The sequence below is a fragment of the Rhinolophus hipposideros genome (assembly GCF_964194185.1).
Source record: "Rhinolophus hipposideros genome assembly, chromosome: 1".
Taxonomy (NCBI): Eukaryota; Metazoa; Chordata; class Mammalia; order Chiroptera; family Rhinolophidae; genus Rhinolophus; species Rhinolophus hipposideros.
This window is the reverse complement of record NC_138047.1, coordinates 49,704,641-49,723,040: the sequence shown is the minus strand read 5'-3', so window position 1 is coordinate 49,723,040 and position 18,400 is coordinate 49,704,641. Positions and strand designations below refer to the sequence as shown.

The window sequence follows — 18,400 nt, the reverse complement described above, 5'->3', positions numbered from 1 at the left end:
GGAGAGATTCTGGAAAAATGAGCTCCTACATGGAAACCAAATTTTGATTTTCTCCATTCCTGTCTTCAGGGACCCTTCTTTCTCTCAGATGCCCCCAAATTCTGCTACAGCACGGATAATGTGGACAGCAAGGCCTTGTCCCTAACAATCCTCCCTGTTACCTCCCTTTGGACTAAAAGCTGAACTCAGCTCTCAGAAATATACTCAAGAGCCCTCATACCTAACACAGGTCTCACCTTAGAATCACCTGGAGCACTTAATTAAAACAACATTGATGTTCCCACACCGATAGACTCTGTGGGAGAGGGCACAAGTGATAATCGTTCTTAAAACTCCACATATGATCCTAATTGGAACCCTGAGCTGAGAGACACTTACGAAAGCCTTGCTTCTTAAGATTAAATGTGCATAAAAATCACATTTTTATGGGTGTTAACTAGATTTACTGTAGTAAATATACACATATCATATATCAAACCATCAATATATACATGTGTATCAAACCATTATTTGTACACCTGAAACTAATATAATGTTTTATGTCAATTATACCTCAAATGAAAAAAAAATCACCTAAAAATCTAAAAATAAAAAATATATTCAAATACAAAGAGGAGAATTGTCAGAATCTTCCCTGGAGCTCTTAACCCTAGACCAGAAAGTGACCTGGATTATTTGAAAATATGACTCTTCTAGGAAGGAAAAACCAATGAAAATAACAGGCAATTTTAGGTCATTTTCTCTACTTAAAGTCTAGGTTATGTATGAAGGAGAGGAGTTAATCCTTTATTATGAGAGTTTGTTAGTTCCTCTGAATGCATCAGTACCTTTTATTCAGTTTACTACTATACCTTCTAATTAAGGGTTCAGTGCTTCAATAGGATAACAACGCTAGACAATGGCTTTCCTCTTTAGTGTTTGAAACTTATTTAGTAGTCCAACAAGTTAATATAACTTAAGACTGCCTCAATGCCCTAGAGTCTCAATCCTGATATTCTAATAGAAAAATAAAGTCATACAATATATGAATAAAAATATATAACAACAAAATATTACGTTCCTTTGGAATTTTCTTTTTCCAAGCTTCACTGAGATATAATTGACATATAACACTATGTAAGTTGAATATATGAGTTAATCTGGTACACTTATATATTGCAAAATGATTAGGACCATACATATATGTATATTATTTCAGATGTTTCATTGTTAGTGTATAAAAATACAACTGCTTTCTGTATGTTGATTTTATATCCTGCAACTTTACTGGACTCAATTAGTTCTAACAGTTTTTTGGTGGAATGTATAGAATTTTCTATATATAAAATCATATCAGGGAGTGACCCATTAGCTCAGTTGGTTGGAGCATGGTGCTGAGAGTACCAAGGTTGCCGGTTTGATCCCTGCATGGGATCAAAAAAAAAAAAAAATCATATCATCCACAAATAATTTTACTTCTTCCTTTCCAATCTGGATGTCTTTTATTTCTTTCTCTTGCCTGACTGTTCTGGATAGAATTTCTAGTACTACATTAAATAGGAGTAGTGAGAGCAGGCATTCGTGACTTGTTCCTGACCTTAAAGGAAAAGCTCTTAACCTTTCACCATTTAGTATGATGTTAGCTGTAGGTTTGTTATATGAGTAGATAGCCCTTATTATGTTGAGGTTTGTTTCTTCAGATCCAATGGGTTGCGCATTTTTAAAATGTGAAAGGAGGCATATCGTATCTTGCCAAATGTTTTTTCTGCATCTATTGAGATGATAATATGATTTTTTAAATATTTTAGTCTATTAATTTGGTGTATCACATTTATTGATTGGTATATATGGAATCATTCTTACATCCTAGAGATCAATCCTTCTTGATCAATGTGTATTTTTATGTATTGTTAAACTGTTTGCTAGTATTTTGTTGAGGATTTTTACACCTATATTCATCAGGAATATTGGTCTGTAGTTTTCTTTTCTGGCTTTGGTATTAGGATAATGCTGGCCTCATAAAATGAGTTTAGAAGTGTTTCCTCCTCTTCCATTTTTAGACAATTTTGAGAAGGATTGATATTAATGTTCTCTGAATGTTTGGTAAAATTCACCAGTGAAACCATCTGGTTTTGGGCTTTTCTGTGTTGGGAGGTTTTTGATTACTAATTCAATCTCCTTACTCATTATTGGTCTGTTCAGATTTTCTATTTCTTCATGAATTCAGTCTTAGAAGGTTGTATGTTTCTCAGAATTTATCCATTTTTTTCTTTTATTACTGTTTTCAGCTTAAAGTCTATTTTGTCTGATATAAGTATAGCTACCACAGCCTGGGTATTATTGTTTTTGTCATCTTTGACTTTTTAATCCAAGAAAAATGGTATCTCATTTTATTTCGCATTTCTTTGATTGTTTGTTGAGTATACAGGAAAGATTTTTCCAAATAATTAACTTCACTTACATGAAAGATTTTCTCAGTGTTACAAAATGCTTTTCCTCCCCCATCACTTTTTCTGCTCTCTCTCCTTTCTCTTTCTAGCCTTTCCTTCTCTCTCTCTCTCTCTCTCTCTCTCTCTCTCTCTCTCTCTCTCTCTCTCTCTCTCTCTCTCTCTCTCTTTCTCTCCTCCCAGTCTATGTGAAGGGAACAAGGGGACCAGAGAAAAGGTACAAAAAATTTTTAAATTCTACTATATTAAAATAGCACAGTCTGGCCTAAGCTTGAACTTTAACCTTTGCTTTACTTTTCTAAAATCATAGGTTAGATTTTTTTTGTTCTGTTTACTTAATGTGCAGTACTTACAAGTCGTGTCTCATTTTATTTTCCTCTTTATTCATTTTCATTTCTTTGGCACTTCATAAATGATAAAACCTAGGACTCCCCTAGGACTCCCCTAGGACTGATTTTCCAAAATGTAATCTGCCATGATGACAAAAGCTAAGATTATTATCTATGTTTTAATATAATTTCAGCTCATAGTAACATATCTGTCTCCAGATTGCCCAGACTTTACCTGGTTAAAACCTAAAGGTTAATACCAAAAAACCGGCACAATGAAATTTTACATTAAAAATTCTGAATACAAACTTGGGTAAAGTTATAATTTCATAAACATTTCTCTGTCATAGTTGTTTCAACAATCACTAGGAATCAAGTTTATTTAAATGTTGAGGTACCTGAAATTTTATCAGAGTATTATATTTTACATGATTTTCTTAAGAATGAAAGTAGTTACAACAGTGCCAGGTGGGCACTAAACTAATCAGGGGGGATCACCACATAAATTACATAAGTTCACCACTATGCTGTACCTGAAACTAATATAAAGTAATATTGAATGTCAACTATAAATAAATAAATAAATAAATAAAAATAAATAAATTTATTTTAAATAATAGATAATTTAAAAATATTTTAATATTAAAAAAACAAGAATAAAAGTAGTTATACAATGAGCAAAGTGAGAACTATTTTTTTTCTTTTCTCTCCTCAGGGAAGACACCTTTCTACTATCACATCAGTTTTAAAGTCAATAATATTGACTATGACAGTGAGTTTGAAAAGTCATATTCACAAGAATATATGGACATAAATAAAAAGACAGTGTCTTTGGTAAGTAGACATTTTTTTTCTGTGCATTATTTTTTAAATGTTATGCTCCTAGAAGTGCCAGGATCCTAGCATTCACCTTCCAAGTAAGAAATGATTGGTCGTTTCATATTATTTCTCACCATTACTTTAGTTCTAGATTAGGACAGGCAGCCCTTTCAGAAAGTCGGTTAGAAAACATGTACAGGGAAAAAAAATGAAAAACTTAAAAGCACACATTTTGAGAACACCTAAGAAATGCCTGACAATGAATATTTCTAATGTATTCATAAGTTTAATTAATGAAATATATCCTATCTCCATGATAACTGACAAAGACCATACTGTTTCTGCTCCTAAACTAAGGAGTCCTTCAAGGAAGAGGAATGGCCAATGTAGGAGAGAATATATAGCCCCCAAATAATATATAATTTATATATAAATAAAGATTATCATGTAGCTCCTTAGTGTAAAGTGAAAACTTTTTAATGTTTACTTAAGAATATGCTTTCTTTTAAATTAACCTTTACCTGACTAAAGAACTAATGAAGAGTCTTGACTGCCCCATGAATATAAGACTTTATCAATGATACCACTTTAATTAGATCAAATAATTTTATCAACCAAACTAAATGCTGCCAAGAGCAGTGGTGGCATCATTCATCTCCCATTTCCTTAAGCAGATTCCTGACAGGACATCTGCAGACCTAGGTCTATCTGACTAGAGCTTGTAGTCTTTGTATAACATGCCACTACCTCCTGGTTTCCGGTAAGTTCAAAGTCTTTAAAAGTCTTGGTGTGCTTTTACAATTATAGTAAGAGTGATTATATAGAAAATTGAGACAGAAAACTCCCACTTTTAGCTTAGCTTTGTAATAAAAAGGAAATGACAAGGAAGTAATATAATACAATGGTTAAGAAACTTTGGGTTCAGAGTTCTTATTCAATTCTAAGTTTACACACTTACTGGCTATATGTCCTTAAACAAATCACTTAATTTCTTCACATCTCAGTTTCTTCAACTAAAAATGAGATGAAAAATACCTATATCATATAATTGTTATAGGCATTACATAGATGAAATATGTCATATTCTTAGCACAAGTCCTATTATTTTGTAAGCCTTTAAAAAAAGATAGCCTAAATAATTACCAAAAACAGAAGCATCATGAATATTCTTAATAAGTTATAACTATATAACACAATTAATATATAACTTTAAAATAATTTTAAACATACCCAAATTTTCTGCTATAAATTCTGGTCAAATCCTTCAAATCAATTAATCTATGTTTACTTCAAAAGAAAATATTCTAAAACGATCAGTATTATCAATTATCATATCATCTTGGTCAGTCAACTACCAACCCTGACATCCTGCTACAGGCTCCTTTCACAGCTCTCATTACCAGTTTCTAACTCATCTGTATTTAAAAGTCACCAGCTATTTCTCATACTTTTCCATTTACATGCTTTTACATAAATACAGTGACGTTCCATGTATTATAATTATTACTATGTAGACAACATTCATTAAGGACAACACTGGTGATAACAACATGTACCAAATGGAGTCATGAATCATTCAAACTTACCCATTAGCCATACTATAATACCACAGCCTATTTTTCTTCTAATTTCCATTAAATAATTGTTGTGATAATTTACTCTAAAAAGAGGAAAGGATTTGGTTAAAAAAAAAGATACTGCTTTATTACAAGTGGTAGCTTTTTTAATTACAGAAGATAAGGCTTCATAGGGAACACTTTCATATTTTAGATACATGCTTTTCTAGTGGTCAATTCAAAAAGAAATCTCTATGTCATTTATTTTTTGTCACTCTCCAGCAGATACAATACCCAATTACAGTGAATAGAAATTCTGAAAATTAGAAGTGAGGCAGTACCTTAACAATAATAATTAGCTTTAATAATTGTCACTATCAGCCTAAGCATTTTATGTAGTAACTTATTTAATCCTCACAACATTCTCATTTCTATATGAGGAAACTGAGGCACTAAGAGGTTAATGTACCCAAAGTTGTACTGAAAGCGTGCTTCCATCTTCTCTATGGTTTATTATTCTATAATTAAAGAGCATGCAAATACAAAATCTTGAGCACATTTCAGATTACATTGATTTCACATGGCCAGTCAAATATTCCAAATGTTTAAACCAATTCTATGTGGTTTTCACATATAAATACATTAGATTATAGATGACCAAAATGATATTTGATATGTGTAAGGTACTTAAGATTATTCATACAAAACAGGCCAGCCAAACTCATTCATTAAACTATTTACCAGAGCATCCAAAAGCAGGGGACATCTTTGGTCACTATATAACCAGGACATTTGTCAAATAAATTTTCCAGGAAGCCAACTTGACCTTGGTACGAGCATATGCACCTTTGTTCGTGTACCTTTCTTTGGAGAAGCCTATCAAATGATATATTATCTATGGAATTCATCAGGTTTAGAAATATATCATTTAAAAAAGATAATAAAGTTAAGAACAATATTCAGAACTCTTGTTCTATCTAGTATGGATTAGCAATGTTTCATTTTGAGTAAAAATTATGTTAGTATTTATTCAGTTTCATGCCCCTCAAAACATATCAGAAAACTGAAAATCCAACAGAGGTTCTAAATTCAATATTACTGTACTCTCTGATCCAGGGTATTTTTCAAAGAAAATAATTATCTGATGTATTAAATGAAAATCATTGTACATTAAGTTTTTAATAATGAACTTTGTACATTAATGTACAAAATCATTGTACATTAAGTTTCTAGCAATGAATTAAGAGAATCTAAAGTTTATCAAAAAATGCAACCATCATTACAGAGCAATTATTCATTTTCAAATGATATGAGGACAACTTATAAAAATTACTGATATACTAGTTTTGTTTTTTTTCTACAGTTGGAAAACAAGGATAGCAAAAATAAATACCAGATATTCAGGATATCTGTAGACATGTGGGAAGGTGGTTACTGTAAAATAGCAGAAGGGAATATAGACCCAACTTCCACTCCATATCTGAGAATTCCAAACTAGCAAACATGTGCTATCTCTTTTATATCCACTTTTGGGGTATTTGTCATGTGAGGCAGGATTTTCCTGCCTTTATAACAATGTATCATCTTATAATCCTTTGTCACACACTTAACAGCATAATTTAACAATATGATTACACCACCAACAAAAACTTTTCCTATATATTTGTGAGCTGATTTGAAAGACAGAGTTTAAAAGACCTGGATGATTTATGTAAAAGTTAATTATAAATGAATATGGTAAACAATACTGTACTGCTACTACACTTAAATTCGTAGAGACCAGAAACTCCTCAGAAATTAGAGTTCCCAATTATTTTCTAGAATTTTTTCCTCTACCTCATGTAATATAGTTATTTTTGTTGATCATTAGAACATCCACTTTAGTGTGATTTTTTTTCAGGGGACAATCCCTTGTATACAGCCAAATACAGAGGGTACCAAAAAAAAAAAAAACTATATACATTTTAAGATGTTATCTTAAGATGTTATATTAAAATGTATATACTTTTTTTTTTTGGCTTGGCACCCCTGTATTTAAGCTTTGAGCATGTTCTCTGTTTATTAAAAAGACATATTGACTGATACTATTAAGTCTCCTGTATTTGATAAGCATTGTGATGACCAATTTTTCACCCATAAAGGTGATTTTAGCATCATAAATGATCATGATTTTGCAGTTAATACGCCCATCCTTGAGTTCATCATTCTCAAGATCTTCCCACCAGCACAGTCTAGAACCTTCTTCCACTGACTTGGTGACTTGGGAAGCATTTTGTACATTTTTCTTCAGGGAGAAAGAAGGGAGGAGAATGGAATGAGGTTAAGAAGGTGGGAAAAATAAAAAGTAAGCCATCTGGTACGAAAGAGAAAGATTTGTAGTTTGTGATATGTATGCCTTTTGACTTTCATTTAAATTTCCAATCTTAATCCTCCTTATTTCTGGGAAAATAATTAGTTCTCAAGTCATTGTGTAAGGCCCTAACAATCTTAAGTGGATGTCTGAATGTTGGCATTTGATTGCAGGTCAAATACCTGACAATCCTTTTCTTACAGGGTGTGCCAAGCGAGTGAGCTTCTTAAAAATAGGAATTGCATGACTATTACTGTAAAAATTCCCATAACTCTATTTTACAGCTTCTTGGAATACCTTAAGCCTAAAGTTAATATTCACTCTAAGGATGGCAGGCTTCGGTATTATTTATGTGTGTGTTGACCTTTTGAGCTATTGTGAGGCTTGGGACAATGATAGGATTAAAAAAAGGGGATGAAGAACAAAATGAATTGCTAGTCTTTGGAGATAAAATAACTAAAAGCATTGCCAGTTTAGCTATATTCTGCTTTAAAGAGTGCCATACCAAAAAATCACCCATCTTTCCACACTTTGTTAAATGAATGTTACATGCTAGGGCTGGGTGTCTGAGTTCACACCCAAGCCTATTTTAAAAAACTAAAGTATCATTTAGCAGTCATCATTTTTGGTCCTCAGTCTAGTCTCCTTCCCTGCTTTTAATTCATGGTATTCCCATTCTCCCACCCACCTAGTCATTACATCTTAAAGTTAATTTTGACACCTCCTTTACCATTATCTAACCATTCACCAAATTTTATTAATTATTCCTATAAAGTGGTTCTTGCCTGATTTCCAAGGCAAGACTAATGATTAAAAACAACCCAGTGTGTCTTACAATGACAGGAATCTTGCCATCAATAGACCACAAGGGCAAGGACTTTCTGGAAGATAAAAACTAGAGGTTTGCAGAAGAGCAAAAATCTCAGCAGCACAGTTGCTGACAAATTCACAACGCCCTGGAGTAAAAGACAAACCTCCAAAAAACTGAATCTTCCCAGCACAAGGTTAGTTCAATGAACCCAAGGTCAGAGACAGTAAAGATTTTGAAAGAAAGCTAGAGTGGCTAATAAATAAATTAATTAATTTAAAGAATTTCTTCCCCAGGAAATAAGATACTTTAAATTAAGTAAAGAACTGAATCAAACATTCTACTAAAAGCCCATACCAATGCAATTAAAAAGAGAAAAGGCATCAGTAGATGACTGGATTAAGAAGCTGTGGTACATTTATACAATGGAGTATTACGCAGCCATAAAGAAGAAAGAAATCTTATCATTTGCAACAACATGGATGGATCTAGAGAACATTATGTTAAGTGAAATAAGTCAGAAAGAGAAAGACAAGTACCATATGATCTCACTTATATGCGGAATCTAAAGAAAAGAATATGTGAATGAACTAATCAGAAACAGTTTTGGGGACACAAAGAAAAAACCAAGAGTTGTTAGATGGGCGGGGGGGGGGGATAAGGGGAAAGGTGAAGGGATTAGGAAGCAGCTGGTAACCACAAGATGGCCTCGGGATTTTTTGAAAATTAATTTGGGGAACGTAATCAATAATGTTGTAAATATTTTGTTGGGTATCCGATGGACATGTGTCCTATTTGGGAGAGCACCTCAGGGATACTGTGGATGCCTGATCATGGCATTGTACACCAGAAGCTAAACATTAATGAATGCCAACTATAATTTTATATATATAATGTGATGGCTCGGTGCGAGGTCGGAGGGATAGTGGATGGGGGGAGAGGGGTTCACAGTGTGAGGGATATAAATGATGAACGTCTAAGTATTACCTTGTCTTGTACACCTGAAACTAATAAATAAAAAAATAAAAATAAAAAATAAAAAAGAGAAAAGGAAGTAATATCCTATGTACATTGAATATGAGAAAAAATTCATTATTTACAGACACTATTACTACACGTTTATAATATCCAAGAGACTCAATTGTAAAATTATTAGAGGCAATAATAGAGTTTTGTAAGTTGGCCAAATACCAGACCAATACATGAAAATAGCTTTCTTAATCACCAAAAATAACAAAATATAAGTTATTATTTTTAAGTACCACTTAAAAGAAACAAAATTATAAAATACAACTAAAATAAATTTAAAAACAAAAAATAAACTATAAAATACACATAAATAAAATTAACCCAAATTGTATAAAACCTATATGAATAAAACTATAAAAATCTAAACAACATAAAAGAATAAACAGGGAGAAAAAAACACGTTCCTTTAAGAGAAGACATTATTTTAATTATACTGATCCTGTCCATATTAATCTGTAAATTCAGTAAAATCCTTTAGTTTATGATAAAGATGTTATTTCAAATTTGGTAGTGTTGAGACAATCAGCTAGCTATCTGGAAAATACAGGATGCAATATTATTTGTGTTCCTGCCATAATTATTTGATAAATAGTTAGCCTGTACACGGTTCTGTTTATGTATTTGAAGAATAGGGCTGGATAAGATTGTTTTTAAGGTTATTTATAGACTTAAAATTCCATGAATCTTTGGATTTATTACTATCAGTTCTAGGATGCTATTATCTAACCACTCCAACCCAAAATGATATTTCCTGTCTCTGAACACCTACAGAAACCATAATCTACGGTACTAATTTTGTCATTTACTGTGTCTTTTCTTTGTAGCTACAGATATGCTCCCTGTACCTATTGTCCAAATATCTCCTCAAGGACAGAGATCAGTCAGTGCTGAGCATATTCAAATAATATTTGGAAAAAAGAAAAAGAATACAAAAGCTAGGGGGAAGTGGGTTAAAAAGGAGAGAGAAATAAAATGATGAACAGCTTATAGAGAAAACGCTAGATTTATAAATCAGAAATATTTCTGCAACCTAAGAGAGTTGACAATATTTGAATTATTCTGAGCATATAAGCAGACTTCTTTTCCACAGGAAACAAAATATTATAATACTATTGCTCTCCTAGAATGTACTACAGTATTCCATGGTCTTTTTCTCACAGATATCATTAGCTAGCTCACACACTATCAACCCCTAAAAACATTGCTCAATTCTGTGTTCTCCTCCAGCATCATTTCCCTGCTCCCTTCCTCAGCAAAACATTGTTGAAAAAGATAGGCTTGCTGTTTCCACTTCTTTATCACCTAGTGAGGTGATATCAAAACAAATAAAATGTGCTTTTTAAGTACAAACGTTTTTGTTTTTGTTTTTGTTTTCTGCTTGCTTTGTCTCCTCTCCTTTATCATATGAGGTGAGGTTGAGAATCTTTCTCTACATGGTGGCCATTTAGGCTTGCTCACATGTGAATTTCCCATTCACATCCTTTGCCCAATTTTTCTATTGGGTTGTTTGTCTTATCCTTGTCAATTTGTAAAATTATCTGTAAATAACCGGTTAAACTTTCTCTATTATTTTCATAAAAATATCTTCCCATATGTACATTTTGCCATCCGACTATTTAGGTCTACTTTATTTTTAATTTTCTGAATTTTCTGTCTTGATTCGGAGGATTTCCACAGCCCATAAAAGAAGTGTATTCAGTTTCCTAGTGAGTGGTTTTTTCCTACTTTTAAATCTTTATCCACATGAAAATAGTTTTAGTAAAATGGTAGGGTCCCAAATTTATTTTCTTTTAGGTATAGCTAGGAAGATGATTTAGCATTATTATTAAATAATGAAACCTGTCTCAATGATTTAAAATGTCATCCTTGTTATATCCTAAATCCCCATATATTCTAGGATCTATTTTTGGATTCTATATTGCGTTCTGCATTAATTGTATAGTACTTCTTTCCATAGCTTCATTTTCAACAGTCTTTCATCCCTTTATTTACAAGTGTGATTCTTTTAAATAATAGATAACTAGGTTTTGTTTTTTAATGCAATTTGATACATTCTTTAATGACAAAATTTTATCTATTCTCATTAATTTTAGCAGGTTAAATACTTGATTTTATTTTCTCAGTTTGCTTTAAGTAATATATTTTTTTGCTTCCTTTTTTTATTATTGGTGATTTAAATATTTTTTTCATTTTTTCTTCTTGAAAATTTCAATATACTTAGTTAATAGTTAACTTATCCTTCCTGGAACTCAAAATTGCATAAATGTTTTTCCACTATTATTTAAAAAACTGAAAACAACAGAAGAACAGGACAAAGAAACAAAAATTCATAGACACAGACAATAGTTTAGTGGTTACCAGAGGGTAAGGGGGGAAAGGGGTGTTAGATGAGGGTAAAGGGGATTAAATATATGGTGATGGAAGGAGAACTGACTCTGGGTGGTGAACACACTATGTGATAAATAGATGATGTAATACAGAATTGTACACCTGAAACCTACGTAACTTTACTAACCATTGTCACCCCGATAAACTTGAATTCAAAAAAATTATTAGCCCCATCAAAATATTATTTTCCTTACCTAAGGTCCAATCCAAGAAAAGGAGTCCTTTAATATACTTTCACTGCTTTCCTCTTCTCCCTTTTCCATTGCCCACTCCGGATAAGGCTTTTTAACACTTTTATTTCCCCTTCCTCCTCTGCCCTTCTTTCCTCTTTCTAAAAACTAGGTTTTCCCAAGTTCTAAACTATTATTAGGATGTTTCTTAAAGTATGCTGCTTCTACTTCAAATATTGAAATTATGCATTCATTGTATTACACACACACACACACACACACACACACACACACCAGGTTTTATTGCTCACCATTTTTTCTCTCTTTTTAATCTTCCCCTCTATTGAGATCTGAATTCTGATTTAAATCTTCCTCCACTAGAATCTTTAGTCAAACATTTTTCTCAGTTGTGATATGTGAGTGATATATTACTAAATGCTTGTATATCCATAAATATCTTTTCTCCTGACTTAAGATTATAGCTTGACTGGGAATAGGATTGTTGAATTGTAAATTTATTCGCTCAGAGTATGAGGATATTATTTCAACACTTTATCCCACTCCAAATGTTACACATGAAATATCATTCTATTTTTTTCTATCCATATATATATTCTTTACAGAAGTTTGTAGAAATTTTTCTTTGTATCTAAAATTCAAGTATATTCCCTGGATATATCAGACATACCTGAAACACAGTCTACCCCTTTGAATCAGCAGGTTTTGATTTTTTAATTCAGAGCCATTTTCTCTCATGATTTATTATAATTATTATATTTCATCCATATCTTTTTTCTCTCTTTTCAAACTTCTATTATTTATAGGTACTTCTCCTGGAATCATGCTCTGCTTTGTTTCTTTTCATTCATTATTTTCTTCTTTTTAAATTTTACCACACAATTTTATTTTGTGGTATTTATTCTGTTTGGCCTTCCAGGCCACAAATTTGGATCTCAAGAGTGATAGTCATTTATTTTTTAATTGACTACAAAATTTTTTAACTTGAAAAGTATGTTTTTTAGTACCACAGTCTTCTTTATTTTATTTATTTTTTTACTATGCTTATTTTGTCCATATGTGTGCTTTTTGCCATTGTGTTAAGTTTGCTATATGTTTCCTTCAGAAGTTTTTGATGAGCACCTGATCTGTTTTATCTCCTTTCTCTGGCTGCTGAGCTCCTTCAATTGCATTATCATTTTCCCCTATTGGCTTATTGAGGCTACTGTTTTGTTACTAGAGGCAGTCTTACAAGCTAGAAGGTGAACTGTTCTTAAATCCTGTAGGCTGAAGGTTGAGCAGCAGGCATTCTGCCTCACTATACCAAGGCTCCAGTAGGAAGTCTTCCATCTCTCCATTTTCTGTCCATACCAGCTTAGCCTCAGGAGCAAGGAATCTTCAGCCCTACCCCCTTGCAGTTCCTTCTTGGCAGCTGTGGGGTCATGGAAACCCACTCACATTGTCCAGTGTCAACTTTACCCCTGGACATCCAAAAACTTCTGTTGGCCAAGCTCTTCCCAGGTTCTGTTGTGATTCCATCTTTGCACAAGACTCTCAGGTTGTTCTCTAGGTTCTTTGCTCACCCATGGAAAATTCTTCATCACATCCCTTCATCCAGGACTCCCACTAAACCGAAAACAACTTGGCCCCAGGAGAGGCAGATATATTGGAATTTATAATAGAAGAGAAATATGATATAGTTTCGTTACTATCTTGTCAGGATTCCTCAATTCACTGTATTTAGGAATAACATCCAAACTCCCTCCCATGGCGAGCAAAGCTCTCTGTAATCTCATCCCTATCTACTTGGGCAAACTCAACTTATACACTCTCTCCCTTATTCACTTTAAGTGAGTCATAATAACTTTGCTTTTATCCCGCAAATATACTTGCACCAGTCTCATTCTTACCTAGGACTTGCTATTCCCTCTATCTACAATACTCTTCTCCTCTTGATTGTTAACTTCTCATCTTTCAAGTCTCACTCAAATGTCATGTCTTCCCAGAGGTCTTATTTATTCAAATGCTGTCCCCTGAATGACTCCATCACATTATTTTACATTTTTTATATCACCAAACACCATCTGAGATTATCATATTTTTATATTTATTCCTTGATATACTTATTATGTTTCCTCTTTTGAATCTCCAAGAAAGTATGGATCTATTCAATTAGTTAATAGTTTTTTTTTGTTTTTCAATAGATGTTTATTGAATACATGAACACATTTCAATTGCTTTGGAGCAAGAGGAAAAATATAAATTAAATCTTTGCAATTCCAATAATGAGTCACTGGTTTTGAAGTTCTGTCTGCCAAAATAAAAGCTAGGGGCAGGGCAATTTAGTCTGGTGCTCTGTGAAGGTCCTACTGTGGGAAATCATCCATTAGGTTGAGATCAGAAGCAGTTGAGAAAATGATTCTTATGTAAAATTTCTCAGAGATTTCTATGTATCCCACTTTGAACCTTTAAGTAGCATATAACTGAAAGAGCAGCGGAAACAGTTTGCAGTCCAGACATGAAAGGGTATTGCCATAGTACAAAAAGAAAAAAGATCTCCTCCCCTTTTGAGGACATTTCTGTCAAGTTTTATGGCATCAATGTTTGAGCATGGAAGATAAATCTATTAGTTGATCTTTTGAATTCATCTCATCAAAATGAATATTATGACCTATTAGGCTACTATTAGGAAATAAATATTTTTGCCTCACCTTGCCATATAATTTATTGTGAATGAATTGAGATAATAAAAGACAATTTTCAAAAAGACACATATTTACCATACATTGCATTTTTTTCTCCAAATGAGTCATGATCCGAGGCAATTTTAATACTATGTATTTGATGATATTAAAGTATTTAATTCCTGGGATGTAGGTAGTAGTAACATGAAACCAGTTTGGCCGTTTATTCATAACTAATAAAGCTGAATGATGGGTACATGGGTTTTGTTACACTAGTCTATTTGTTCTTGTATATGTTTGAAATCTTCCGCACTGAAAACTTAAAAATTAAAAAAGTAATTATTCATTTTACTTTTAAACAGATAAATGAAACATTTCATGGATCCAAACTGAGAAAACAGTATGTCAAATCTCATATTGTCCAAGTAAGGTATGTAAAATAGCCTGAGAGGCACAGAGAAAAAGTTTTTGTCTTTAGCTTTCATATCTCATACTCAGCAGAACATCTTTGCTTGGTATACAATTGAAAGGTTGAAATAAAATTAAATTGAGGGGCTTCAAAACCACTAGTATTTTCAAAAGTGAAATAATGGTCTGGTGAAAAATTATTAAACCAGAACAAAGAGTCCAGCTGATTCTGAGTTTCAGATAAAGATTAAATGTATTTCTTTTTTATTTGAAGGCACAAAGTCAAAACACAAATCTAAAATCAGGAGATGATTTTAATAGAAAGAAACAATGGGTACGATAAGAGAACCATGTACAGAATATCTGATCCAGAAATGGCAAACGAGTAGCCAATGGGCTGATTCTAGCTTAGAGTTGTGGATTAAATGTATAAATTGGGAAATTTCACATTAAAAAATAGAACTCTCACAATGTGTTGGAAAATTAAAAGATCTGACAACATGGAGCCCACATTCCCACATGGTAATAATACACTGAAACTGAGACCGCATGTTTTACAGCAATCCCTAACACTCACACAATATATGCAGAAGTATTTACACCCAACCAGCTTCTGTCTTTTATCTTACCTTCCTGGCCCCTCTAAAAATCCAAATCTACAGCTATTTTCTAGCAGTGACAATGTTTGTCCAAATATCCAAATTATTTTCCTTGCAATAGACAAAGAAAATAATAACTACAATCACTAATAGAAATATTAACATACTTTGAACTCGACCTCTCCCTAAAACTCGAACTTGTGATATTTAACATTTTTGGTTTATTTTTAAATAATCTATGCTCTTAAACAGTATCCCCAGAGAACTTTATATATGCTATGTACACACACACACACACACACACACACACACACACACACATATACTATTAACCCATTTAACCTCATAAGAACCCTGTATGGTGTGCATATATTAGTTTTCCATGTCACAGATGAAGAAACTTAAGCAAAAGAAGGTTAAGTGACTTGCCAAGACAACACATTTAATAAATAATAAAGTTGTAGTTTGAACCCAAGTAGTCTTATCTAGATTATTGCATCAATTGATCTAATCTTCAGCTTTTACTCTTGCTCTGTGAAGGTCCTACTGTGGTTCCTACAATCCCTTTTCCACATAGTTTCCCACAAATTCCAAACTTCTTATACGGCCCCATCTTGTCTGGTCCAGGCCCTATCTGTCTCTGACCTCATCTCATACCCTCATCCTCACTCAGAACTTTATATCCACACTGACCTGCTATATTTTTCCAATAAACATGCAAAATTTTTCCCACCACAGGGCTGTCCAAAAACATCAAACAAAGTTAAACAGATAAGGAATATTTTATTCCAGGCAACTAGGGTACAGAGGCCAGAACTAAGTCATAAATCCCCTGAAACAATAGGGCCGTAGGTAGTGTTTTTAAAAGCTAGGGTGAGAGGGAGATCTTAAGCCATCTATGTTTAACTTTGCCCAAAGATTAAACTCTTATCTCCATGACAGAGGTAATTTTACAACTTGGGGTAAGGAGCCTACCCAAGTTAGGCTTCCACCCTCCCACGGAAACTGAGAGATAGAGGGGCTACCTCCTTTGATGGTTGCATTTCAAAGAGATGGCTTTCAGGTCCCTGAAAAAGATACTTCAGGGGTTGTTAAACTGCAAGAGGCTTTTAAAAGATTTATATATAATTCAAAGGGGCAGAGTAAGAATTGACAATTATTAGTTTTTCTAAAGTAAATGAGCTAAGTAAAGGGATATCAGGGGCCTAGAGTCAGGAAGAAGCTTGCCAAACATTTAATATTAGAAAACTGAGGGGAACATTGAGAGTATCTCGGCCAAGGCCTTTGCACTTGATGTTCCTTGTTTCTGGAACATGCCTGCTTCAGATCTTACCATGACTCCTTTTCCTTATCATTAGGGTCTCACTTGAAAGAGGCCTTTGCTGAGGCTTTCTATAATGTTCTCACCTCTACCCTTCAAGTCATTGCTCTATTGTCTTCATATAACTCACCTTGAAGATTATTTTATTTCTTTGGTTTCTTTTTTTTATTTAACTATTTTATTTTATTAGTTTCAGGTGTACAAAGCAATGTAATAGTTAGACATTTACACCCCTCACAAAGTGATAACCCTCCTCCCCCCATTCACTACCCCTCTGATATCATACATAGCTGTTACAATTCCATTGACTCTATACCCTATGCTGTACCACATCCCGTAAATATATATACATATATACTGTACAAAGGAAATAAAAATAATACATGTATACATATATATATAAAATTATAGTTGATATTCAATATTATTCAGCTTCAGCTTCAGGTGTATAGCCCAGTGCTCAGACCTCTATACAGTCCATGAGTGGTTTTCCTAAAAAGACAAGTGCCCATCTGACACCCTACAAAATCTTTACATTGTTGATTATATTCCCCGAACTGTATTTCATATCCCTGTGGCTATATTGTGATTACTAATTTGTACTTTCTAATCCCTTTACCTTCTCCCCCATCACCACCCCTCTCCCATCTAGGAACCCTCAGTTTTTTCTTTTCCCTATATATCTGAATCTTTTTCTGTTTTGTTTGTTCGTTTATTCTGTTCTTTAGATCCCACATATAAGTGAGATTATAGTTTTCTTATTTACCTGTTTCGCCTATTAGCATGATAGCAGGGACCTTGCGGTTTTATATGATGATAATTGATACAGTTCTGGTACCTAAAACTCTGTCTGGCATATTGCCTGGGCTATATAATACACGTTTGTTAAATGAATAAACTCATGAATTAAAAGGTCAGGAATGTAAAGGAAAACTGCCACTGGCAAAGAATTACAGGTACTTGTCATATAAAACTAAAGAATTCCAGGCATTTGTCATTGAAAACTGAAGAGCATTTTATGAGTCAAGAGAAGATAAAATTAAAATAACTTTGTTTTCAGTAGAAAAAAGGACCATATTATCCTAATGATGTCAGATTAAGAATCCATATATCTATATTTAGTTTAGTTTCAGATTGTTATTTGACCCAGGAGAAAAGTTCAGAGTGACATCCACGGTTTAACAGAATCTTTAAAATAAACAGAGTAATATGATATGTCCTTGTCTATTGTATAAAAGAGAAAGGGTTTGTCCCTACAGATCAGAGAAGAAAAGATTAGCATTGCATCTGCATAAAACCAGAAGAGGTGAGAATACTTAATAGATTAGCACGTAATTGCTCAATGCTGAATACTGTACAAAGGAAATAAAAATAATACATGTATAGCACTCGGAGAAAGAGCATCTAGTGTACATATACTCATACCCTAAAACATAAAGTAATAAGAAGTGATATAGAAATTAGCTAATTTACCTATTCAGAATTATCCTGGAAAGATATTGAAATAATAAGACTA

General features: G+C 33.0%; 1 protein-coding gene across 1 annotated transcript in view; it reads left to right on the top strand.

Moving 5' to 3' along the window:
• LOC308499233 (transmembrane protease serine 11C-like) overlaps positions 1 to 18,400 on the top strand; it is a gene marked incomplete at both ends in the record, with an annotated part of 62,272 nt that overhangs the window by 14,450 nt on the left and 29,422 nt on the right. The window contains 2 exons of the mRNA XM_081052243.1: positions 3,471 to 3,589; positions 14,919 to 14,986. Coding sequence (XP_080908369.1) covers positions 3,471 to 3,589; positions 14,919 to 14,986 — 187 coding nt within the window. The remainder of the gene's footprint in view (positions 1 to 3,470; positions 3,590 to 14,918; positions 14,987 to 18,400) is intronic.